Below are 27,127 nucleotides of genomic sequence, written 5' to 3' on the forward strand. Positions count from 1 at the left end.
CACACACACACACACACACACACACACACACACACACACACACACACACACACACACACACACACACACACACACACACACACACACACACACACACACACACACACACACACACACACACACACACACACACACACACACACACACACACACACACACACACACACACACACACACACACACACACACACACACACACACACACACACACACACACACACACACACACACACACACACACACACACACACACACACACACACACACACACACACACACACACACACACACACACACACACACACACACACACACACACACACACACACACACACACACACACACACACACACACACACACACACACACACACACACACACACACACACACACACACACACACACACACACACACACACACACACACACACACACACACACACACACACACACACACACACACACACACACACACACACACACACACACACACACACACACACACACACATAAAATGTATGGGCTAACACGCAACAGCTGGGTTTTTTTTGTTCCTCTTTCATTAACTGGCGAAGCTGTTGTTCCTTGTTTTTTAAGCCCCACACTCTCCGTTTCAGGTTGTTGACGTCAGAATGTATTTTTTCGCCGCCCTGCTCACCCATCAAACCAAGCCCCATCCCCCACTCATCCATAAAATCTACACAATGGGCTTCAAGTATATGCTGCTTTGGGATGACATGTACACCTTGTGCATAGCTCACGTAACCTCTGTAGAACTCCATGTATTCAGAAATAGCTGCTTGGATGTGAGGAAGGTCATCTTTCCAAACTGGTTTTGTTTGTGACACAAGTCTGTACACTCTGGAGTAATACTCATTCAAACGGGTGTGTTTGGTTTTGATTTCACCTGCAAAGGTGTGCACGCCATAGTCATCTGTCAGTACCAATGCCCTTCTTTCTATGCTGTCTGCTATGGCAGTAATCACTTCATCTTTAATGTATTTGTTGCAGTGATTCCCATTGAAGCTGCCACCAAAAACAGCCTGAGGTGTTATACTATGCTTATTCAAATCTCAGTAACCCCTGCAACTACTGGTCCTTCAGATTTTTCGAAGACTGACATCGTTTTCAAATTAAGTTCCCCATTTCGCCGACGAATACGAATTTTGTTGACAGTCACTTTCTGAATGCTTCCGTTGTGTTGTCAGTGATCGTGAGACCTAAAATTTCTGTTTTAGAAAGGGCCTCTGCTATTTGCTTGTCATAGCTTGTGACACTGATCATTTTCAAGAAGTTCGTGGTGTTTGTTTACAATACCAAGGAGCAAATGAAGGTAAGGCGGCGCTACATGACTCAGTTTGACGTCCCATATTGGAGCGCGAATGACATTGTAGTTGTCTTTGGCATGGTTTTTGTCACTGCCAGATTCTTGGTACTTTGTGAGGTCTTCTTTCATGTTTCCTAGCGTTCTTTTGGGGGCTTTTTCTCTTTCAGACTCCATTGCATCTGCGTTTTGGAAGTCTTGCACATGCAAAGACATGGATAACAACTCTGGGCTCCTGATAGTCCATACATCTTTGACTGGAAATCATAATCCCCAAACATAAACACCCGCAGCATTTTTCCTTTCCACATCATGCTGTCGACCGCACTGACTCCCTCTTTAATAGTACTGCCTAAAATCTTTCTAAGGTTGTCAGCAGAATCTTTCGCTTCAGTGATCACAACCAACTTTGAGTTAGCATTTGGATTGTGGAGATTTGCTACTTCAAGAACAACTTTAAAACTCCCCCCTCCATGGTCACCCCCGATTTTAACCCAAATTTCATTTTCTGGCAGGGTGTTGTTATGCCATGTTAGCATCTTCTTCTTGTCGTACTGGTTTAAGAGACCGGCACGGTTGGCCTAGTGGTAAGGCGTCCGCCCCGTGATCGGGAGGTCGTGGGTTCGAACCCCGACCGGGTCATACCTAAGACTTTAAAATTGGCAATCTAGTGGCTGCTCCGCCTGGCGTCTGGCATTATGGGGTTAGTGCTAGGACTGGTTGGTCCGGTGTCAGAATAATGTGACTGGGTGAGACATGAAGCCTGTGCTGCGACTTCTGTCTTGTGTGTGGCGCACGTTATATGTCAAAGCAGCACCGCCCTGATATGGCCCTTCGTGGTCGGTTGGGCGTTAAGCAAACAAACAAACAAACAAACAAACTGGTTTAAGAGATCAGTAACAAACTCGGGCCAGCTGACAATGGAAGACACGGGAGTGCCCTTAACTTCCTCTTTCTTGGTCGCTTTATTGATGCCTGAGAGAGGTATTGTGTGAACTTCTATTTTCCCACAGAGCAATTCCTCCTGAAATTCCCTCTCCTTTTTCTCACACTCCATTTTTATTCCCATTGCCTTGTTTAATCTGCGCAACTGCCTTTGTTTTGCCCAGCTAAGTGACAGTTTGGCTCTAATTTGTGCTGCTGATTTTGACGAGATGCGTGCCTGTCCCAACCCAGCTGTTTTCATAATGTCATCCCTTTTCCGCTTTTTAGTGTGCTTGAGTTCAGTGCTTTGTTGTTTTATTATGTCAGCTTTCGTGGAACCCGAAATTTCTTTTCTTAAGTTGGCAATTTCCTTTGCTCTTCTCTTCCTCATTGGAGTAGAAACTAGCGCTGATGACTTTTTGGCTCTCACTATCTTCTTTAGGACAAATGGCTGTGCTTTTGTCTTACATATCAACGTCTTCTTGTCATCTGACTGTGCCAGTTTCACCCTAACTAAGCCAGTTAAATACTCTTCCTCTTCTTTTGTCAAAGGTGCTTGCAACAGAATGTTCAATTGGGCGGAGTTGGATTTGTGGTTTGTTTTTTGACGAAACACTGTGAGTATATCTGTTGCTTTTTGTGACTGAGATACAGACTTTGCAACAGGTGTGTTGTCTTTTGATTCTGCTGGGGCTTGGGTTTGAAATGATGTTGAAGCAGCTGATACTAGTGTACGTGTCATTGTTAGTACTTACATCACTTTGAGTCGTACCCTTGCGAGATATCAGCAGGTCAAACAGACGGTTTTTGACGGTTTTTGTTTCAGGTGTTTAAGAACACTGTGGCTGAAAGGTTTCAACAATAGAAGTGCTTGTACAGGCATCAGTACTGTCAACACATGCGCTTTTCCTTTGCGGACTAGCAGCTTTTCCACTGGCTTTTCTTGGTTTCTTACGACTATACCAGCCATTTGTTCGGCAAACGTTCTACATGCACACTACAGTCAGCTACTTCCACTTTGGAGTTGTATTGTGTCCACAACACTTTTGTTTTTTCAAGGTTATTATTCATTGCTTTTGACACACCTTGAGTTGGAATGTTAGTTTTTTTTAGTTGGCTGAGACGAGCAGAGCATGATGCACATATTGTACTTGAGAAAGTGGTGTCGTTGGTTTCTTCAGAAACTTGAATACCGTGAAACTAAAACAACACTGATGTGTAGTTTTTGCAATGCCTAATGGTATGACGTTTGTCCTTCGCTGCCTTTGATCTTCTGCCACACGTTCTGCACATAGCATTTAGCCTAAATATGTGGAGATCTTCCGTATGTTGCACTGCCGCCATTCTTAACTGAGACACCTTAAATCAATAAATAGAATGACTACAAATTAAAAGAAAATGACACAAATAAACAAGCAAAACCATGTACACACATACAGACAGGCAAGAAAATAAGCAGACAGGCAAGAAAATAAGCACAATTACAGTCACAACATTAATTTAAGAATAAACACGTCACATGCTTAAGAACAAGTCGCGTAAGGCGAAAATACAACATTTAGTCAAGCTGTCGAACTCACAGAATGAAACTGAACGCAATGCAATTTTTCAGCAAGACCGTATACTCGTAGCATTGTCAGTCCACCGCTCGTGGCAAAGGCAGTGAAATTGACAAGAAGAGCGGGGTAGTAGTTACGCAGAGAAGGATAGCACGCTTTTCTGTACCTCTCTTCGTTCTGAGCGTGTTTTTAATCCAAACATATCATATCTATATGTTTTTGGAATCAGGAACCGACAAGGAATAAGATGAAAGTGTTTTTAAATTGATTTGGAAAATTTAATTTTGATCATAATTTTTATATTGTTAATTTTCAGAGCTTGTTTTTAATCCAAGTATAACATATTTATATGTTTTTGGAATCAGAAAATGATGAAGAATAAGATGAACGTAAACTTGGATCGTTTAATTTTAAAAAAAAATTTTTTTACAATTTTCAGATTTTTAATGACCAAAGTCATAAATTAATTTTTAAGCCACCAAGCTGAAATGCAATACCGAAGTCCGGCCTTCATCGAAGATTGCTTGGCCAAAATTTCAATCAATTTGATTGAAAAATGAGGGTGTGACAGTGCCGCCTCAACTTTTACAAAAAGCCGGATATGACGTTATCAAAGGTATTTATCGAAAAAAAGAAAAAACAAAACAAACAAGATGAAATGCACGACAGTCAACAGAGCTGCATATAATAGTGTACTGTAGCGAGTGCCTGTTCCGAGAACCTGCGCGTGGGTTAATCAACAAAACAAAAAATCATACACAAACACCTGTTGCAAAACTTGTTTTCACTCTATCACACAGTTAAGACTAAGTACTTACTGACGGCAAGATAAAAACACAGTCGGTGGCTGTTATCAGTATTCAGTGTGAATATAAACTGATATACAACGCGCAAATTCTGTTTTTTTAACAGGAACAAAGAACAAGGCATGAGTGCCAGTGATATTAGTATTACCACAAAATCAAACTAAACGAGTCGAATTGCAAAACTCTAGTTTGCACCAACACAATATTCCTGTATAGGACTGGGTGGCCGAGTGGTAACGCACTTGCGCTCGGAAGCGAGAGGTTGCGAGTTCGACCCTGGGTCAGGGCGTTAGCAATTTTCTCCCCCCTTTCCTAACCTAGGTGGTGGGTTCAAGTGCTAGTCTTTCGGATGAGACGAAAAACCGAGGTCCCTTCGTGTACACTACATTGGGGTGTGCACGTTAAAGATCCCACGATTGACAAAAGGGTCTTTCCTGGCAAAATTGTATAGGCATAGATAAAAAAAAGTCCACCAAAATACCCGTGTGACTTGGAATTATAGGCCGTGTAAAGTAGGATATGCGCCGAAATGGCTGCGATCTGCTTGCCGATGTGAATGCGTGATGTATTGTGTAAAAAAATTCCATCTCACACGGCATAAATAAATCCCTGCGCCTTGAATATGTGCGCGATATAAATTGCATAAAAAAATGTTTTTTTAAAAAAAACAATCCCTGCGCTTAGAACTGTACCCACGGAATACTCGTGATATAAGCCTCATATTAATATTGATTGATTGATATTCAAGTAACAAAATATACAAGATGAACATAATCCAAAGCGCATTATCACTGAAACGATCCCTTTTTCACACCAAGAAACACGTATTTTTCACAGACCGGCATTTTCACAGACACGTTTCAGAAGACCTGACCTCAATCAGCGCGTCATACTTGCCGCGCAGGAGAGTAGAGGTCAACTATAATTAGCTGGGAGCAGGAAACGTGGGCGCTCGCAGAGTGGCTGAGCTTGCAGGAATCCCAGTATAATAGAATACAGTGCTGTATGTGGACACAAAACTTAACGTTGAGGTTATCTCAGATGATTTTCAAGCTAGAGCTTTGAAACTTTGCGCACTTCTGGAGTTCGATGATCTCCCAACAAGACCACAGTTTGGTTAACCCTCATCACATTTTTGGGTCACAGCGGGGTCATGTTTGATTCATACAAACTTATCGTTGCCGTTATCTCGGATGTTTTCGAAGCTTAGACCTTTAACACTTTGCACACTTCTATGATTTGATAATCTCGATCCCTACTTGATCTCAGTTTGATTGACCCTCGTTAAATTTTAGGGTCACAGCGGGGTCATGTTCATAAAAACGTTAAGTTGAGGTTTTCTTGGCTATTTTGGGAGCAGACATGAATAAAATTTGGCTTGTTTTCGTCAAAGTTCAGAGTCACAGCATGAAACTGTTTACTGGCGAAGGTTTTCACCCCTGAAAATATCCACTGAGTTATCAAGAAAATAAGTCTTGACCTCATCAAGCTATGATGTCATTGTTTTATTTGATCACAGCTTAGTGTCTGGGGTGTTTTCGTCTTGGCTAGACTATTGGTGATGACACCATGTTATGATGTCAAAGTGTCAGAAAGGAGGTCACGCAAGTGTCTCAGTACACAGATTTTGTCTTCGCCAGCCAAAAATCAATTTAGTCAAGAAAATTAGTAATTGTTATGGTTCTTGTTAAAATAAAATTGAGTATGAGGCTAGTAATAGTGGTGGGAAGGGGTTTGGGGCTGTGTCTATTTGTTTGTAAATGTGGAATATAATCCTAGGGTTGAATATTTAAATGGATTGATACAGGTCACAGCAGGATTAAGTTGTGTCAATTAATCAGTCAGATGTGAAAATTCTCTTGAATATTATTTTATGAAGCTCGAACATGAAGACAAAGGTAAACCAAATTTACGTCATGTTTGGAGGTCATCTAATCTAAACAGTATGTAAAGTTTCAGAGTTCTAGCTTCAAGATCATCGGAGAAAACCTCAATGTTAAGTTTGGTTGTCTCTGGACGGCCAAACACTCATGCTCATTTCTAATACTCTCTTAATTGCTCAGGTGAGTCAGAAACCGACTGGTTAATCCTTAACGGAGCGTCTTTTGAGGGGATATTTGCATACCAGAGGTTCAGATTTAGTCTGAAAATTCCCCGATGACATTAACAAGGCTTTTGCTATCTGAGCTATGCTTTTCAACTTAATATCCAGTGAAGTAGGTAAAACGAGGCGCATGATCCAAGAATGATTGTGCAATTTCATGAAATAATTGGAATGTGACTTTCAGACCCCATTTTGTTCCCCCAAACCAGTGTTCAGGCAAGTTCCACTAACAGCCGCAGTTCTCACAAATCAATATCCACTAGAACTGTTGAACATGAAAGCTAAGTGTTCAACTGTATTTTTTCTTCTGTGTTTGGAGATGGAGATGGATCGGCAGAGATCTCGCTTCAAAGATGAAATTACGCTGATGGCATCAGAGAATGAAGAGCTTCAGAATCGAGTGGAGGAGCTGAAAAATGACATTGTACGTTTTTCTCTTTCTGTCTGCGTCTTTCTTTCTTCATGTCACTTGCATGTGTATAGGAAAATGGCATGACCCTACAAGTAGTGCATTCAATTTGTCTCTCTGTTCACTCTGGTCACTGATTTGACACTGATATTTTATCTCAGTCAAATGAAGTGGTGTACGTGTGTCTTCATTTTACTCTTGTTCATAAAAATCCAATAACAAGTTCTAATGAAGTAAGATTCCGTATAAATTGTGCTTTTTATGGAAAAGATTAATGCTTTAAACATAGTTTGTTTTTTGTGTACAGATGCATGAGGACAAGAACTATTGGGGTCTCATATTAACCATTCAAACCATGTATAATAAAATGTATTATCATGTCTGTACATTATTTTTCTCTGGCCTGTATAGTACGTATTTCACCCAATCCTATTAGAAATCAAGAATTTCAAGATACCACTGACGCAAGAGATTTTGTGGTAACGTGAAAGCCATTCTAACCCAAAAAATGCCACCCACTAAAATGCTAATAACTTCTACATCTGTTTACCTAGTAACTTCATATTTAGTGTACATTAACTTCAGCTTATGCATGATCACTGCATAACATGGCAATTGTGTAGATTAAACGGTCTGACTTTTGTGCCATTTCAAAACAAGTTTCCAATTTCGGGGACCGACTCAACAAGAGGTTTGAAATTGAGCGGTGGCCAAACTAACCCGATTTAAGCCCTCCAGATTGTTACCTCTGGGGTTATTCGAATGACCTAGTATATATACCATAACCAACATTAGACAGTCAGTGACTTTAATACAGCAATAACAGACAGGATCAGGGCATTTTTCATGGGGGAATGCGTTCATGTCATTAATGAAGTTTGAGTGCTATTGCGTAAGTGTAACTTTACAACAAAGGGGGTAATCTTTTCAGTCATTTGAGTTTAGCGAATATCTTCATAGTTGTTTTGTATGAACTTTTTTTTGTTCCACAAAGTTTTCAGTCTGTAGGTAAAAGGAGGATTTAAATTAGGTAAGAATGGCTACCACTCAATGTCAAACCTCGTTCTGTTGAGTCAACCTCAGAATTTGGAAACATTTTTTGAAATGGCACAAAAGTCAGACCATTTAATCTACAAAATTACCACTTTAGGGAAAGGCCATACATAGGCTGAAGTTATTGCAAACAAAATATGAAGCAATTTAGTCAACAGATGTAGAAATGATTAGCATTTTTGTGGATGGCATTTATTTTGGTCACCCTGTATATGAGCTGTGTGTGTGTGTGTGTGATCAGAAACTGAACGAGGAGGCTCTGGCTCATGCTACCATGCAGTACAATGTTCAGCTTGGCAGCCTGCGCTCTGACGCTCTGACGTCCACCTCTGGTCTTGACAAAGAGCGTGCAGTTAGAGACAAACTGGAGACGGAGGTAAGTTAACACAGGTTTGCCTCTGTATTTGAGTGTATTTCTCTGTTTCTCTCTGATTACTGAAATTGAAAATGAGCTTTAAGATGATAGCTTCTTTTATCTCTCACCTTTTTATCTCCTCAGGCATCTCACACACTTTTCAATAGGAAGGTTTCCGCCAGTTATCGCTCTGATGTTTTGGGTGCGTGCCCCTAATGCGGGGGCAAAAAACATCGAGGTCACAAGCAGGGTCAAGGGGAAGGTCGGCTGGGCGGACAGGAGTATGACGGCTTACTAGTGCCAAAACCTGGTGTTACCCATTATCACGTGATAATTACTAATTAACGCTGTCAGTTACTGTTTTCATCTGTTATTTACTAATTTTCACGGGAAAATTACTAATTTTTAGTTTTGGCACTAGCAATCCGTCAGGAAGTGAGCCAAAACTAAAAATTAGTAATTAACAGGTGAAAGTTAGTAATTTTTCCGGAAAAATTATTAATTTTCCGGGGAAAATTAGTAATTAACACGTGAAAATGGTAATTATCAAGGGAAAATGACTAATTTTCCCTTGATAATTACAATTATGAGGTTTTGGCACTAGTAAGCCGTCATACAGGAGACTGCAATAGGAAGGTTTCCGCCAGTTATCTCTCTTTGAGGTTTTGGGTGCTTAGAGATAACATCGAGGTCACAAGCAGGGTCAAGGGGAAGGTCGCTCGGCGGACAGGTGACTATTTAAAGCATTGATTAAATGTTAAATGTATCTGGATTTTCCTTTGAATGTAATCCATGGGGTTCATGTTTCTACAAACTGCAGCTAGGTGATTTCCCTTACTCTGTACAAAGAAATTATGTCATGATGTGTGCATGTTTGAATTTCTTTGAATGGTTTAAACTTTGTTGTCTTTATAGAGGTTCAGACTCACATGAGTAATCAGGTCATCTTCTGCTCGTGGGCTGAGACTCACACATACACTTGTTTTGTTTTTTACGTGTTTGGCCTTTTCTCCTCGCTATTTGGGCAGCCATTCTCCGATTCCTGTGGTTGCATGTTCTGTCTTTTTGTGTTTCTATGCATGCTTGTGTGTACACACGAAGGAGATAACAGGTCTACACATAAGTTGCCCCGGGAGATCGGAAAAATCTCCACCGGTAGCCCACCAATCACTGCGGTGATTCGAACACTGAACCTTCCACTCAGAAGGTCCGTCTAGGAGAGTCTTAATAATAAGCAGAGTTTGGCCGACCAACCAGCGTCTGTCCATATTGCCATCTTACAAGAAGCAACACTGAGATAAATGCAGACCTGGGAACCCATACGATTTTGCCATATTTTGTACACTTGATCGTCTAAAATACGATCAGTACGGTCGGTGGAAAAAATACAATACACCCCGATCCAGTATTTTGACACCTGTTTTGCAGCTCTCATGACATGTCACATGACGTATAGTCTCGATTAACCCAGTCTAGTGATAAACATGTTACTAGCACCATTTTGAATCGTGTAAGAAGTGAGGAGAGGAGAAAAGGTCACCAGGACAAAGCGAAATTAGCCACCATTTTAAATATCTTCAATCATGCGGAAACTACCACACCGTAGTTCAACCAGAGACCAAGAAGAAATCTGTCAGGGCACAGGAGTTTCCCGCAAAGTATATCTCCCAACTAGATATTGTGGCATCAAATGCTGGCAAGACCTATGCGCCCTGCAAATACTGTCGACTTCTCTGTCGCCCATTCTGACATTGACGCCGGGCGAATACGCACTAAGAAACCGTTGAATGACCAAAAAATGTACGGCGGTACGAGAACCATTGAAGACTTTATACCCTACAAAAAGTAAAAAACAACTGAGGAGCAGACAGCAGTTTGTGCGCACAGCAGATGTGATTTTTCACTGACAGTCAAAAGTGCGTTTCCAGACTCCACGCGCGGAAGTTTCAGTTTTTATGTACCGAACGAAGGATTCAGCTATGCTCAAACAGATGTTCATGCAGTGTCACAAGTAGGCAAGTTCACCTGCCTCGTTACGCTATTCTTGGTATTCTGAGAGTGATAGAAATAATACATTTCAAAATTGATATTAAAATTTGTTCTGACCATGTCCATATTTTTCGGAAAGTACATGCAGGCACACACGCACGCACGCACGCACGCACGCACGCATGCACGCACACTCACAGACACACACACAGACACACACACACGCACACACACACGCACACACACACTGACACACACACACACACACACACACACACACACACACACACACACTGACACACACACACACACACACACACACACACACACACACACACACACACACACACACACACACACACACACACACACACACACACACACACACACAATGGAGTTTTACACACCCAAAGCTACACACATAGATTGTCATTCCTGTATATTTACCGTATTTGACGGATTACAAGACGCACTGTTTTATAAGCCGCACCCCCGACTTTTAACAAAAAAATTCGGACGAGCCACGTATAGGCCGCGTCACTATATTAGCCGCCGTCGAAAAAAATATAATCAGATCTGTCAATCAATCAAAACAACCAGGCAAACGAAAGTACGGTATTTGGCGAAATCGGCTCCGAGAATAAACAAGTGAAACAAAGAAGAAAAGTGAAAAAGTTTGAAGAAAAATATCACACACACACAATTTGTAACCAACACACACATGTAGTCCCGCCCGGAATAAGCTTTTTTGGGATGATTTACGACTTTTGCGCACATTTCGAGCAGACAAAAACACAACATGGCGGCTCTCGCTCCTCCAACTATCGCGAGACACAAAAAAACGAAATCTCGCGCGCGCGAGATCCTGATACATCCGGTGTTTCTCTGTACGCTATCTTGTCATGACGACGACTTGTTGACAAACGAAGATTCGCGAAAGAAAGAGAAAAGCGCCGAGTCTTGAGTAGAGAGCTAATAAAGTACCGGTAATCGCTAATCGAGCGAAATGAAAATCCGCGGCGACTTCCATTAGGTGAATGCTATTCAAGTTTAGGTAACGTTTTAGCCGCATCTTTTTATAAGCCGCAATGCGATTTTTTTTTAAAAAAAGTCGAGGCTTGTAGTCCGTCAAATACGGTACTTGGGCACTGTTTTTAGTGATTTTAATGATTAAAGATAACTGTATAACTCTGCGTTTGATCAATGATTTAATTTTTTGTCATTAAACATTGAAAGAAGCATTTGTTGAAAAGGTATTGATAAATTGAATCAACAGTGTGATGGACGTGTGCAAAGCATATGTGTTTGAATCATGGTTGTTCACATGTGGGCAGTATACAAATTTTTCTGAAAGTACACCAAGTTTGTTTCAAAGTGCAAAACAGGGGTTCCCAGGTCTGTAAATGATTCCCCATCATTATCATTTGTCTGTTTTGTCTCTTGTTTGTCTACTATGACGCTGAAAGATCAAAGTTCTTGTGAATGTTTCGTTTGGTCTAAATTAAACGTTCCATAAACTTACTTTTTTTTTTATCACTGATTTTAAGGTATTCCTGTTTTTCAGCTGGACTCTCTACAGAAGCGACTGCAGGGTGCCTTTGCTGAAAAGGACAAAGCTGTGCATGCTCGTAATGATCTGGAAAGAGACTGTCAGCTGGAGAAACAAAACCATTCTCGCTATGTTGAGCGCAAGGAAGAGGAAGTCAACATGCTGAAAGACAACAACCAGGTCAGATGGTGGTGTGTGCACAAAGTCACAATTTTGGATTCATGTCTTAACTTCATCTTAGCCCAATGCTTCAGTTAATGAAGTCAGATCATACTTGTCATGGTATGGCAACTCGATCAGATCCTAGCTGACCCACAAAACCTCATTGATATTATCCATTAAAAACCCCGCTTTGCTTGTAATGCAAAATTTGAGGATAAATGTCAATTAAATTACATATTCTTACTCCGAATCACATGAAGCATTTGACACAGTCTAGATGCTAAGGTACTGAAAAAAGCTAACCGTCTAAGGGAAACAACCCACTACCAAAAAGCTGGAATTAGCATATGGTAATGAGCCTCGACCCAGGGAGTTACCTCCCATATAGCTACTTCCTTCCTAACCCCACGTGGCAATATTATCGACTTTCAGCAGTCTCTGGAGTAGGGTGCTTGAAATTTTCGCTCTGTGGCTACCTTGTGGGATTTATTCACCTGCCGGCCACGTAACCGTCTATTCCCCAGTGGGCTCATAGTTGGTGAGCTCGTTCTAATTCTTTGTTGTTGTCACGTACGTGTTCTCTGTTGGTTGCTGTTTGCTGTCCTGTGGACTTTGTTTATCAGTAACCTGTTGTGCGTGTCTCGCCATGTTTTTTACAGTTAGCTTTGCTGGCTGGTATTTTGTGGCGTGCTTACCACGCTTGTGCATGACTTATTGTTGCAAGCTTGGTTAGTTTTCTTACTGTGTAGTTACTGCTTTGCTGTCCGTTGGACTTATGTTTCAGTAACTTTTTCGGTTTATTTCTTGCTTGTTTACTTTGTTCGTTTTGGTCGGCATTGCAGACCAGGATAAACGTAAGTGTAAAGCATATTTGAAGGGTAAGGCCAAGCCTCAGTCTTCTAGTTCTAAGCCTATAACTTTTGTTTCGGACGAAGCAGGCAACGTCACTTTGACGTTTCCTACTTCACCGCTGCTTTCTAGCACGCCTGCTCGTGCTATTCTTTCGCTTGTTTACTTTGTTTGTTTTTTGGTCAGCATGGCAGACCAGGATAAATGTAAGCTTTAAGCAGTTGTGAAGAGTAAGGTTTTGCCTAAGTCTTCTAATTCTTAGCCGATAGCTGTTGTTTCGTTTTAGCAAGCAACATCTTTTTGTCGGTTCCAATTTCACCTACGCGTTCTAGCACTCCTGTTTGTGCTAGTGCAAGTATCGTTTCTACGCCTTCTGCTTTGTCGGCGTCGGATCAGGGGACGTTTGTGTCCTCGTTTTGTTGCAGTCTCTTTTTCCAGAGATACGTTCCTTGGTCCAGTCGGAGATGCAGCGCTGCTCATAGCGCTGCCTTTTCGGCTAAAGGGGGGGGGGGATGTTCGTTCCCTCTCTTCCGTTGTGGTCACTTCTGTTTCCGCTTCACGGCTTCCTGCCTCGGCTGCTTCTGTCTCCTCCGGAGACGTACCAAGTAAGTCGAACTGGTCCTTCAGCTCTCGTGAAGCACTTGGACATAATCCCTTCCGGGAAACAGTTCTTTGGCGCAGGGTCACTCCCTGCTTTCTACTGGCGACGGGTCTCCTTTTATAAGGGCAGGACATCGTCAGCCAGCAGGGGCGACCGTTTACGGTTACTGCGCTTCCGGCTCCCGCCGGAAGCATAGGTCCTCCCGCGCTTGCTCGCAAAGCCAGCGGCGATGGGATGGACCGTGAACTGGCCTCCGGGCTTCACGGCTTCCGGCCGCAGTTCGTGCATTCTTTGTTTCCGCCCTCGGCGGTTGCTGGGTCTGCATTTCCGGCTTCTGCCGGACACGCCTTCTGCTGGCGACAGGTCTCCTATTACAGGGCAGGACACTGTCAGCTAGCATCGGCGACCGTTTACGGTACTGTGCTTCCGGCGCCCGCCGGGAGCATAGGTCCTCCCTCGCTCGCTCGCCCAGCCAGCAGTGATGGGATGGACAGTGAACTGGCCTCCGGGCTTCACGGCTTCAGGCCGCAGTTCGTGCATTCTTCGTTTCCGCCCTCGGCGGTTATGGGGTCGGCATTTCCGGCTTCTGCCGTACACGCCGTTATGCTGGCGACAGGTCTCCTATTACAGGGCAGGACTTTGTCAGCCAGCGGCGGCGACCGTTTACGGTACGGCGCTTCCGGCTCCTGCGGGAAGTATAGGTCCTCCCTCGCTCGCTCGCCCAGCCAGCAGTGACGGGATGGACCGTGAACTGGCCTCCGGGCTTCACGGCTTACGGCCGCAGTTAGTACACTCTTCGTTTCCGAGGACGGTCGTCTCTTCTCTCAGCTGAGGTTTTGACTTCCGCCCATCCACATGCGGTGGTGTCGGACGGGTTTCCGGCTTACCCTCTGCCTTCTAGGCAAGGTTCAAGCCAGGACGATGTCTATGGGTAAGGGTTTCCGATTTCCGGTCATCCAGTGTACCATACTGCCAACGTGGTTGACGATTACAGTCGTTCCTCTTTGATGGACCACTCTGTACCGTCAGCGGCCAATGAAGAGCCTTGTACCGCGGTTCCGTCTCAGCTTAAGGTCATTCTTGACTCTGCCGCTGAGGTGACTTCGCGGTACTTTACTGAGAGAGTAGCAGCTTTCGGTGACTTCTTTTTTTGGCGGCACCTTCTGCTATGTCGGACTTCCGGCCGGATAAGGAGAACATTGCCTTTTTCCGGTTCTTGTTAAGAAGTTTTTTCCTTCACTCGTCCTTTCCGATGTTCCATCAGTGGTCAGTGAAGAGTTTGGTTTCGGGTCTTCGTCTGAGCGTGAGGCCATCCTACATGCCTCAGCTGAGTCGACTTCCCGCTACTATCCTGAGGGCGCTTCGGCGGTTTTTCCTCCCTCAGGCGGCCTCAGTCTTTGCAGCCTTCGTTTCCGCGTTTGCGTTTTCGGTGGCTGCGTTTGTTCCGGTTCTTACCGGAATAAGAGGTCCTCCTACACACGTACGCTAAGGCGACGGTGACGGGACGGGCAGCTGATTGGCCCCCAGGCTTTAGGGCTTTTGGCCTCAATCCATACAGCCGTTGTTTCCGCTTTCTGTGGTTGCGGCGGCTGCGTTCCCGGTTTTGGCTGGATATGCTGTCTCTCTTTTTTGTTGGCTCTCCGCTTTGGACGCCAGAGAGGGAGAAACAGCGGTTGGCTTTATGCACTCTGTGCTTCAGCCTGGGTCGTTGACTTCGGTCAGTGTCCTTCACTAGCCCATTCTGATTTTCAGTCTGTGGTCAGTGAAGAGACACAATCGGGATTTCCCGTTCATGCTAAAGTTGTTACTTAAAGCTAGCAGCGGAGGTCTTTTTCCGGTTATTTGCCGGTCCTTCGGTCCTTATTCACTCGGCTTTTCCATACTCTCTCTTCAGTCAGAGTATAAGTCAGAGTGATTCTATGGTACACGGGTTTCCGGTTTTGGGTTATCCCGTGCATCGGTTTTTCGCCACTGGACTGTGACTTTGGTCCTTGTCTTTGCTTGCCACTCTGACTATAGGTCTGTGGCTAGCGAACAGACATTACTGGGGATTCCCGTCAATGCTCAGGTTGCCCTTGAAGCTGTGGCGGAAGTTTCCCTTTAATTTCCGGAAGGTGCATCAGCCGCTGGGCATCCTATTTTGGTGTCTGTAAGGCGATGAAACTTTCGTTTTCATGTGGCATACCACCTTGTACAGGCTTTGGTTTTTTAAATCACTTTCCTGTAGTGGTATTCTTTCCGTTCCTGTTCTTTTTTCTTGTCCCTCAAGGCAAGTTAAGGAACAGCCTCAGCCTTAGCTAACTTTGGCTACACGGCTTCTCCTGACACTCGTCCTTTGCTTCTCCGCGGTCGCCTTTGCCGGTGACTCGGAGCTTGCTTCCTCTACTGGTTTCAGTTATGAGAGACTCTTGGTCCGTTTCAGGACTCATTCTTCTCTCGTAAGGGGAGATGGGACGTCAGTGTTAGATCTCGCATCTTTAGGAGACTTTCATCAAGTTTTTGGTCTGAGACCGATTAGATTGATCTGTTCACTTTCTGTGTAGATCAATATGATGATGTCGTCTTCATTCTGTGTTCAGCCTTGTCTAGGGTGAATTAGAATCAGATGCTATTTTTTCCTCCCTTCCCCTGGCTCTCGTGCTTGGGTGTTGGAGGAATGTGGCCTCGCTCTTTAGTGAGGTTCACGCTAGCTAGTTAGGTCCACCACCCCGAGCTCTCTCTGAGTTCTCTTCTGGTTGGTTTTCGGGCCGGCTTTCGGGCTTTTCTGGCTCCTGGTCAGTCAATGTGGCAGTCGTTTCAGCCTCAGTCTGCTGTTTTGGTCGCACTTCCGGCTAGCCGGAGAGGTTGGTCTCTTACTGACGTCTTGGTTACGTCAAGGTTTTGAGGAACAACGACTGACTTCTGCGGCCTTTGTTGGTTTTTCGCTGAGTCTGACTCTGTCTTTCTCTAGCGATCAGACTTGTTCTGATGTTTCGTCCTAACTTAAGTTATGCTTGAGTTGGCCTCGGAAGGGACATACAGATTTTCTGAGAGGGCATTGTCTCTGGTAAGGTCATTTAAGGGTTCATCCTTTGTGACTGACTTCCTCTCTATATTTGTTGGTTAGTCCTCTTACTCTGGCAGAGGGCTAACTAATTCTTTGAATCCTTTCGGTTCATTCCTTTACCTGCGTTTTAGCGAGTAATTTGGAACTTTGACTCCTTTACGGGCGTCTTGGCTCTCAGCCTTAGTCGGTTCTTTTGTCCTCAGCGCTTAGCTGCGTGACTAAGATTTGTAGTCCCTGTGTTTACGGGTCTTATTCTTTCTTCACACTCATCCTTAATATGAGGCGAGTCAGAATGACTTCCGTTAGGTTGGGTTTCCTTTTTGGTTACTCTTCCACCACAGGAATGACGACTAAGGCGTTTGCCTGTTTGTTGTCCTTCAGTCTCTCAGAGACGGACAGACAATTTTGCTGGTTTTCGTACAAATTCGGGTCTCTCTCGATTTGGCCGCGAAAGTATCTCCCAGTTTTTTTCATGAGAACTCTTCTCATGGGAATATTTTCTCGACTGGTTGGCTTCACGTAGTGTTCGTGTATGCTTTACCAGTCTTATCTTTCAGTCTTGGGTTTTTTGATTCTTTCAGTTATCCACAAGCAGACTGAATTGCGTACTCTAGGGTTCTTGGAACTTTAGAACGCTTATGCTCTTTTTTGAGTTTTTGTCATCAAGGTGGACTCTGGTACTTTGTGCTCAGGTGTCTCTCTTTCCTTTTGCGTGGAGAGTGGTCGCTCTTCTCTTGAGCTGTCCTCTTTCTCACGAGTTTTGTCGGGCTTTGACTTTCCTTACAAGAAAAGGGGGGGGTGGGGGCAGATTGTCTTTCCCCTCTAATTGACTCGGGTCCATTTATCTAGGGCTCGGGTCTCTTCCTGTGCCTTTGCTCTTTTCGTCTATGGGGTTGGACGAAGGTCTGGGCATAGCTTACTGGCTCTTTGAAGTTTCTTTGCCAATTTTTGACTTAGAGACTCCTCGGCTGTCAATCAGGATGGTTCTCCGGTCCCTTCCTGATTTGTTGGCAGCGGGCCAGTTCCTGGCTAGGGTTAGAGTGAGTTAGAGTTTTCTTTCCACCAAGCCCTTCCTGCCTTGGTGGTAGTTGGCCACTTCCCGGCAAGGTTTTTTAGAGTGAGTTAGATTTTTTCTTTCCCACCTCCTTGTTGATGGAATCTGCTTCATGTGATTCGGAGTAAGAATATGTAATTTAATGGAAAATTTCCAAAGTAAATTTTGATTTAATTAATATACTTACCCGAATCACATACTGAAGTCCCGCCCGCCTGCCCCGCTTTATTATTATGATTTTTTTGAAAGTCGTATGATATTGCCACGTGGGGTTAGGAAGGAAGTAGCTATATGGGAGGTAACTCCCTGGGTCGAGGCTCATTACCATATGCTAATTCCAGCTTTTTGGTAGTGGGTTGCTTCCCTTAGACGGTTAGCTTTTTTCAGTACCTTAGCATCTAGACTGTGTCAAATGCTTCATGTGATTCGGGTAAGTATATTAATCAAATGAAAATTTACTTTAGAAATTTTCCATTGTTCATTAATAACAGTGCTAATGTTATTCTCACAGGTGCCAGGTGATTATTTCAATCCATAACGCTCACTTACTCTTGTTTCACATTATGTATATATTTAGAGCGCTTATGTCCCTTTGTTTCTCAGACCTTGTAATGCAAAGACTTGCTTTTTACATTTAGTCAAGTTTTGACTAAATGTTTTAACATAGAGGGGGGAATCGAGACGAGGGTCGTGGTGTGTGTGTGTGTGTGTGTGTGTGTGTGTGTGTGTGTGTGTGTGTGTGTGTGTGTGTGTGTGTAGAGCGATTCAGAGTAAACTACTGGGCCGATCTGTATGACTTTTTTTCATGAGAGTTCCTGGGTATGATATCCCCAGACGTTTTTTTCTTTTTTTCGATAAATGTCTTTGATGATGTCATATCCGGCATTTTGTAAAAGTTGAGTCACACCCTCATTTTTCAATAAAATTGATTGAAATTTTGGCAAAGCAATCTTTGACGAAGGCCGGACTTCGGTATTGCATTTCAGCTTGGAGGCTTAGAATTTAATTAATGACTTTGGTCATTACAAATCTGAAAATTGTAATTAAAATTATTTTTTTATAAAACGATCCAAAATTACGTTTATCGTATTCTTCATCATTTTCTGATTCCAAAAAACATATAATTATATTATATTCGGATTAAAAACAAGCTCTGAAAATTAACAATATAAAAAATATGATTAAAATTAAATTTCCGAAATCGATTTAAAAACAATTTCATCTTATCCCTTGTCCGTTCCTGATTCCAAAAACATATAGATATGATATGTTTGGATTAAAAACACGTTCAGAGAGTTAAAAAGAATAGAGATATAGAAAAGCGGGCTATCCTCCTCAGCGCAACCGCTACCGCGCTTTTCTGTATTGTTAATTTCACTGCCTTTGCCACGAGCGGTGGACAGACGATGCTACGAGTGTACGGTCTTGCGGAAAATGTGCAATGCGTTCAGTTTCATTCTGTGAGTTTGACTGAGCTTGACTAAATGTTGTATTTTCGCCTTACGCGACTTGTTAGGATTCAGGGAAAAAAGAATAGCCTGGATATATCTAGACTAGAATCTGGAACCTGTAGTTTGCCAAAAAATTGACACTCTAATTGTTGGTTGTTAAAGGTACTGAACTTGTCAAATCCAGGTGCACGGAGCCCCTGGGGCTTTTAGTCATACCTCAGCCAGCTATCCGTTAGAAGAACTACCAAGTTTCATTGACTTGCACCCAAAGAGTCAAGAACTGCGATTTTTGACTCACATGCGAAGCAAAAGTGAGTCTATGTACTCACCCGAGTCGTCCGTCCGTCCGTCCGTCCGTCCGTCCGTCCGGACGTCCGGAAAACTTTAACGTTGGATATTTCTTGGACACTATTCAGTCTATCAGTACCAAATTTGGCAAGATGGTGTATGATGACAAGGCCCCAAAAAACATACATAGCATCTTGACCTTGCTTCAAGGTCAAGGTCGCAGGGGCCATAAATGTTGCCTAAAAAACAGCTATTTTTCACATTTTTCCCATTTTCTCTGAAGTTTTTGAGATTCAATACCTCACCTATATATGATATATAGGGCAAAGTAAGCCCCATCTTTTGATACCAGTTTGGTTTACCTTGCTTCAAGGTCAAGGTCACAGGAGCTCTTCAAAGTTGGATTGTATACATATTTTGAAGTGACCTTGACCCTGAACTATGGAAGATAACTGTTTCAAACTTAAAAATTATGTGGGGCACATGTTATGCTTTCATCATGAGACACATTTGGTCACATATGATCAAGGTCAAGGTCACTTTGACCCTTATGAAATGTGACCAAAATAAGGTAGTGAACCACTAAAAGTGACCATATCTCATGGTAGAAAGAGCCAATAAGCACCATTGTACTTCCTATGTCTTGAATTAACAGCTTTGTGTTGCATGACCTTGGATGACCTTGACCTTGGGTCAAGGTCACATGTATTTTGGTAGGAAAAATGTGCAAAGCATGTGAGTCGTATGGGCTTTGCCCTTCTTGTTTTACGAATTAATTTCGTACTCAGACCCGGCTGGTCTTGACCTATTTTTGGATCTAAATTTAGATCAGGTAGATCACCACATCATGCACAAAAAGACAGTCACTAGCAAACTATGTCAGACGTCATCATGAGTTTGTGTAAAACAAAATGGAGGCCGGAATCACTCAGTTGAATCGAACTCCGACCAAACACCACGTAATAACTAGGTTAATTTATGCACTCGCGTGAACAAGAAACTGTCGAGCTTCATAGATGTCGTCGTTGGGTAGTTTTGGGTTTGTTTTACTACCATAGGAGGATTTTTGAACTGTAAATGCACTCATCTGCAACAAAAACGCAAAACGAAGGCTGTGAGCTGCACTGTGCCTTTAAAAGTAAACATCAACTTTGTATGTGTAGTTTGGTTGTATGACAAAACTGCCAGGGTTAAAGATGCAGTGCCTAAGGCACAGCATGGAGAGCAAAGATTTGTCGTTTTGTCACAGATTACGATATAAACAGCCAGGAGCTTCCCACAACTATCTCACAGATGCCTGCACATACCTTTAGCCAAATGTAACTTCATGTGGTTTGTCAGTTCGCATCTCCCGCCAAATAGTAAATAACATTTACTGTGAACACGTTTTGAGGCTTTAGGCTGTGTGTGGTAATTAAGCCAAAATGGACCCACATACCATCTTTTACAATGTTCTTACTTCATCACACACAATGTGTGCGCGCCTTCGTGAGCGAGGCTGGTACTACATATTGTTCATACGAAATGACAAACACAGGTTACAAGCGATAACGCGCAAAAGTACTGGTTTATTATTTTACATCTGACACTAGGGATCAGTAATGTATAGATATATAGTTACAGTACCACGTAATGCGGTAAAAAACTTATGAACAGAAAGAAAAAGAGAAAAGAAAACAAATTATTAGACATGGCAAAAGTATCAAATGCATTAACAAGACACGAGAAGTAAAAACAAGAAAAATAAACAATCACAAGACAGGAGAAGACAAACAGACAAGAAAGTTACAATTACCAAACACTCGTTGGTTAGTCCTTCAACAACAATAAAGAGTTACGTTCTGTACGTTCAACAACAATAAAGAATTACGTTCCGTACGTTCAACAATACCATAAGCACTAAGAATACTCAAGAAACTTAGCATACATACGTTTAAAACCAAAATGGCTAGTTTCAGAAAAATACAAAACGTTGACTCATCAGGCCAGGAATACAAAGCAAACTGTCATACCAAAAAAGTCTAACGACAACGTTCCTGCGTTAATCAAAGTCACAAACAAGATATTTACTCATCCACTTTCCCTCAATAACGTTACAAGAAATAAGCCCGTTTACAAACGATCACCACAGACCGCAAGCTTCTTTTACCTAAATTCTTTTAACGTAAGGCTGAAAAAGTCGGAGAAAACGTTTCACTTCGAACTTCGTTAACCACAGAAAACACAAGTTATCATTATAAACATTAGCGACTTTCTAGCGTCTACAAAACATTGCTGTACGTTCACAACACTAGAACAGTTGAACACACAATAAAGAAACACTACAACAAGTCAGACTTTCAACTCACGTTATACATAAACAACTCACAAAGTCATTACAAAATGGCGACCAAAACACAACACAAACAAGTAACAACAAAATTACCTTATGCGCTGTGTGGGTTGACCAGCAGTACCAAAAACGTGTTGCCTCACAAACGAAGGGCACAAAACGATTCACACTTGAGAAACAACTGTCTCCAAGAACATTACGTTGACGTTAAAACATAAGAAACACTCCGTTGGTTCACTTGATAACCTTCATACGTTTACATCAAAACCAAACGCTTCCTAAAACCCTCAGATCGACTGACGAGACAGGAGTCAAGCAGCGGTATTTATGGAAACAAAAACCTAACATGGAATAGTTATTCAAAAGTCAAAGGTCACCGGATTGACCAACCAACAACATTCCTAAGACAGAATCGGGTGAAACTACTATTTTACAACCAATCAGTAACCGATCACGCACTCCGTGCATGCTCAAAACTTAAAACGGTATATTTAACAGAAAGAACATCAAGGAACTAGCTGACATCACAAAGCTAAAAACACGTGAGTCACACGTATTCTAAAACTTGCAACGCAGATTCGCAGGGCTCACCTCAAAATCAAAACACGGAAAATAGCACGTGAATCTCACGGTGTTCTAAGACTAAACGACGCAGTTTGTGACGCTCCGACCAAAACCAGGTCACAACAACTGAACAAGGAGCACGTGAATTTCACGTAAAAATATTAACGCTCCACAAAACGGGTCACAACAAGGTGCCACGATAAAAACACGGTTTACTTCTTTTTACATCGTGCAATGACTTGAGCAAACGTAATTACAACAAAAAGTAGGTGAATGCATGCCACATCGGCATGCACACAATGTCTTGACGTAAAGTACTCAAAACAGAAAGAATTCTCCCTCTCGCCGAGACTAATAAACTTCCATGTAGGCTTTTGACGTAAGAAGTTCACGTGCGGGACTTAACGTGAGCCTGGCCCAGGGCGACTAAGACCTGCCCAGTGGCAGTCCAAAATTAATTCCTAAAAAATGTGCGTTTTTGACTCCTTGCACGAAAGTCAATGAAATTTGTTATTTTTTCAAACGGATAGCTGCCTGAGGCATGACTGAAAGCTCTAGGGGCTCCGTGCAACTGGTGTTGACAGGTCCAGTAACTTTAACTGATTCCAATAACCACCCACCCCTACAGCCTCTTGCTACAAGTGTTGCGAATGGGAGTATATGTCAGGTGTTACCTTTTTCTTTTTTGTAAGAATTCATCATATCAGAGCATTGATTACTGTTGTGTTAATATGCCAAGTGTTTTGTTTTAGCACCTGAACCAGAGGCTCCATTCCATGGAAACTAAACTCAGCTCTATGGAAAATGAGGTGACTGCATATGTCTTAAAGGGCAGCTGTTGGGTTGTGGCTCTCAAAATCTGTTCATCAGAATGAGTTCTCATGTAACTGAAACTATACTTAAAAGTTACTTGGTGATTTTAACAGCTTGATAACACAAGTCCGAAGATTTTAGACGTGCTACAATGTCTTTAATCGAAGAAAGTTTGCATTCTTGGCTGAGTCAATGCAGCCCGCTCGAAAATTACTTCCCTTGGACGCGTGACGTCAGCCGAGGAATCGGCCGGGTTGAACGGCGCTCTCTTTATACCGTGTAGTGAGCACAATCAGGTTGTCCCTAAAGCATACTTCACGGGTAGGTGAAGAGAAACTTAGGATAGGGTGTCTTCTCCCAGGCCAAAATTTCGCAGTAAAAAACGGAGTTTATAAAGTGTCTTCCTTCCCCCTCCTGCTTTTGTTCAGGTGTTCCCACTTGAACCCTGTTTTTGTTCAACTTATTGGCATATAATGTCACGCGTCGAGGGACACAAACACACATGCACACACAAACACACTCACACACAGACACACACATGCACCCACAAACACAAACACACACACACACACCCACCCCCACACACACACACACACCACACCACACACACACGTGTAATCACCCACATACACAAACACCCACACACACACACACACACACACACACACACACACACACACACACACACACGTGTTATCACACACACACACATACGTGTTATCACACACACACACACACACACACACACACACACACACACACGATAACCATCACAATCACAGTTTGACAAATTCATCTTTGATTTTTTTGCGGCCGAACCCCCCTCCCTCCTTTTCCACACTAGATCCACTGTTTCATCTTTGTCTTCATCTCTCTTCCCTTTATCTTATCTCGTCTAGGCCTACTTGAGTGAGTAACTGAAGAGGTATTGTCATTATCTCTTTCCTAGATTTTCCCACCGACAGAGTTGGTTTTTGTCTTGAATTCAGTACCTCACACGTACACGGTAATTGGCGTGACACCTCAAGCGGACCTTCTTCAGTGTAAATTAAGTGTCTGCTGACCAGGGACACGAGGGTCTGTGGTTGAGCAACTTTATGGTTTAACGGGGTGGACTGGGGGAGTAGCAACAGCATGTGAACCACTTTAGAAATAACTTGTGAAGGTTGCAGTTGGTCAGATCAAAGAAGAGAAGATGGGAACATGGGTCCTGAGAAGATACCACCACCCTAATACTTTACTTTGTGCAAGAATCAATCACGCGTACAGCATTACAGATGCCCAGCTGTACTCTGCATTGTACTGTAAACTTCGCAGCGGCCTTATCGGGTTCCTCGGATGACGTCACTGCCAGGCTAACGCTGCGGCGTCTCTTCTTGTGCTGACAGAGTTGTCGGTCGCGGATTTTGAGTCGTTTCTGCCTGCCAACTGCTTCGTTTTCTTGCGGATTGTGAGAACTAGCAGAAAGTTTCACTCATTTTCAAGGTTTCAAACTAATGATAAAAATATCTTCTTCTGGACCAAATCAACAGTCTTTAGTTGAATCAACTCGGAAAACTCTTAAACGCGTGTTTGCACGCGACTCCGCGCATTTTTGAGGCCAGGCAACCCGACAGCTGCCCTTTAACATCTTCACAATTGGATATCTGTGACATGTCATGTCAATTGTTGTGTATTATGAGGTCATCCTGAACTCAGGTCAAAAATGAGTTACTTCCCTTCGGGTCTCATTCTATCCCTTGGTTTTCTTTCTGTGGGTAAGAAATCGATTTTTTACATATTTAGATCTTTTCGTAATGTTGTATGGATAAGCAGATTCGCGATCATCGATAATGATTTTTCATGGTGTTGTGTAATTTTTGAGTCACTTGAGAAAAAGTGACTCTATGTAATCGGTCAGTGTTAGTCTGTCCGGCCGGCCGGCCGTCTGGCCGGCCGTCCGGCCGGCCGTCCGTAGACACCACCTTAACGTTGGACTTTTCTCGGAAACTATCAAAGCGATCGGGCTCATATTTTGTTTAGTCGTGACCTCCAATGACCTCTACACTTTAACGATGGTTTCGTTGACCTTTGACCTTTTTCAAGGTCACAGGTCAGCGTCAAAGGAAAAATTAGACATTTTATATCTTTCTCGGAAACTATCAAAGCGATCGGGCTCATATTTTGTTTAGTCGTGACCTCCAATGACCTCTACACTTTAACGATGGTTTCGTTGACCTTTGACCTTTTTCAAGGTCACAGGTCAGCGTCAAAGGAAAAATTAGACATTTTATATCTTTGACAAAGTTCATCGGATGTGATTGAAACTTTGTAGGATTATTCTTTACATCAAAGTATTTACATCTGTAGCCTTTTACGAACGTTATCAGAAAAACAAGGGAGATAACTAGCCTTTTCTGTTCGGCAACACACAACTTAACGTTGGGCTTTTCTCGGAAACTATAAAAGTGACCGGGCTCAAATTTTATGTGAACGTGACTCATTGTGTTGTGAATAGCAATTTCTTCCTGTCCATCTGATGCCTCATATAATATTCAGAACTGCGAAAGTGACTCGATCGAGCGTTTGCTCTTCTTGTTAAATTACAAAGGAATTGATATGTAAGACAGTTTCAAGCGAGCTATCATTCACGGATGTATTTACTGTGCAAACAACTCTAAAGTGTCACGTGATAATCAACTTTTGCTTCGACGCGCGCCGGAGCAGACGATTTTTTCTGTAACCAGTTGAGAGTGATCAACCATATATCACGGTCTCCTTCCGACAGCAGTCTCAAAATTTTGACTTGTTTTGACCTTGGAACGATGTCTTATCATAATTGTGAAAAACAGAACGGAGATCACTGTCGAAGTCGGCCAATCTTCAATCATTTTCATCTCGCGAACACTGATCTCAAATTTAGATCAGTGCTCGCGAAAAACATATGGGAGATAACTCTGTATTCTTGTTTTGATAGATTCGCGCAATAATTTAGCATGCTGTCAGAGAGAAACTGGCGGATCATGAAAAATGCGAACATCTGAATTTCTTTCCGCTGCCAGACTTGTCGATTTTACAGACGCTCCAGGAGGGGATGTTGGGTCGCTGCGGTAGGCTACCCTCGGAAGATGACACTGCACTTCTGCTGAGTCACTTCGATGGTGTTCAGTAGTGGGTCTGTCCCGAGCTAACGGACGCAGCCCACTACCTACTATGCCCCCTACTAACGACATTGACCTGAGTTTGATTGACCCTCGTTAAGTTTTGGGGTCACAGGGGGTCATGTTTGATTCATAACAACCTAACAATGACGTTATTTAAGGCGTTTTTGAAGCTAGAGCTTTGAAACTTTGAACACTTCAAGGGTTTGATGATCTAGTTTGGTTTACCCCTGTCACATTTTGGGGTTACCGCGGGGTCATGTTCGTAAAAACTTTACGTTGATATTTTCTGTTATTTTTGCAGAAAAAGCCTTGGAATTTCACACAATTGTGGGTGTTGCAGACCTGGGAACCCATACGATTTCGCCGTATTTTGTACGCATGATTGTCGAGAATACGATCAGTATGGTCAGTGGGAAAAAAATACGACGAGAATTAAAGATTCCTAGACTACTTTTCTTCACAAGCCCATATCCATCCCGAAGCCGATCCAGTATTTTGACACATGATTACAGTTTTTGTCAGTAAACATTGAAAAAAGCATTTGTTTTAAATGTATAGGTAAACTTAATTAACGGTGTGACAGACGCGTGTGAAGCATGTTTTAATCATGGATGTTCAAACGCTGTGTGGAGTACGCTCACTTTTCTGAAAATACACCAAGTTTGTTTGAGAATACTCTAAGTGCAAAACAGGGGTTCCCAGGTCTGGTGTTGATAATCAGCAGACATTACCAAAATTTGGTTTGTTTTCAT

At 42.8% G+C, this 27,127-nt stretch overlaps 1 protein-coding gene across 3 annotated transcripts in view; it reads left to right on the forward strand.

The window, feature by feature from the left end:
• LOC138964089 (ankyrin repeat domain-containing protein 26-like) overlaps positions 1-27,127 on the forward strand; it is a 609,546-nt gene that overhangs the window by 242,641 nt on the left and 339,778 nt on the right. For all 3 annotated transcript variants that reach the window (XM_070335976.1, XM_070335974.1, XM_070335975.1), the window contains exons 30-33: positions 7,037-7,141; positions 8,421-8,555; positions 12,088-12,252; positions 23,172-23,228. In XM_070335976.1, coding sequence (XP_070192077.1) covers positions 7,037-7,141; positions 8,421-8,555; positions 12,088-12,252; positions 23,172-23,228 — 462 coding nt within the window. The remainder of the gene's footprint in view (positions 1-7,036; positions 7,142-8,420; positions 8,556-12,087; positions 12,253-23,171; positions 23,229-27,127) is intronic.

Source organism: Littorina saxatilis, linkage group LG4 (genome assembly GCF_037325665.1).
Source record: "Littorina saxatilis isolate snail1 linkage group LG4, US_GU_Lsax_2.0, whole genome shotgun sequence".
Taxonomy (NCBI): Eukaryota; Metazoa; Mollusca; class Gastropoda; order Littorinimorpha; family Littorinidae; genus Littorina; species Littorina saxatilis.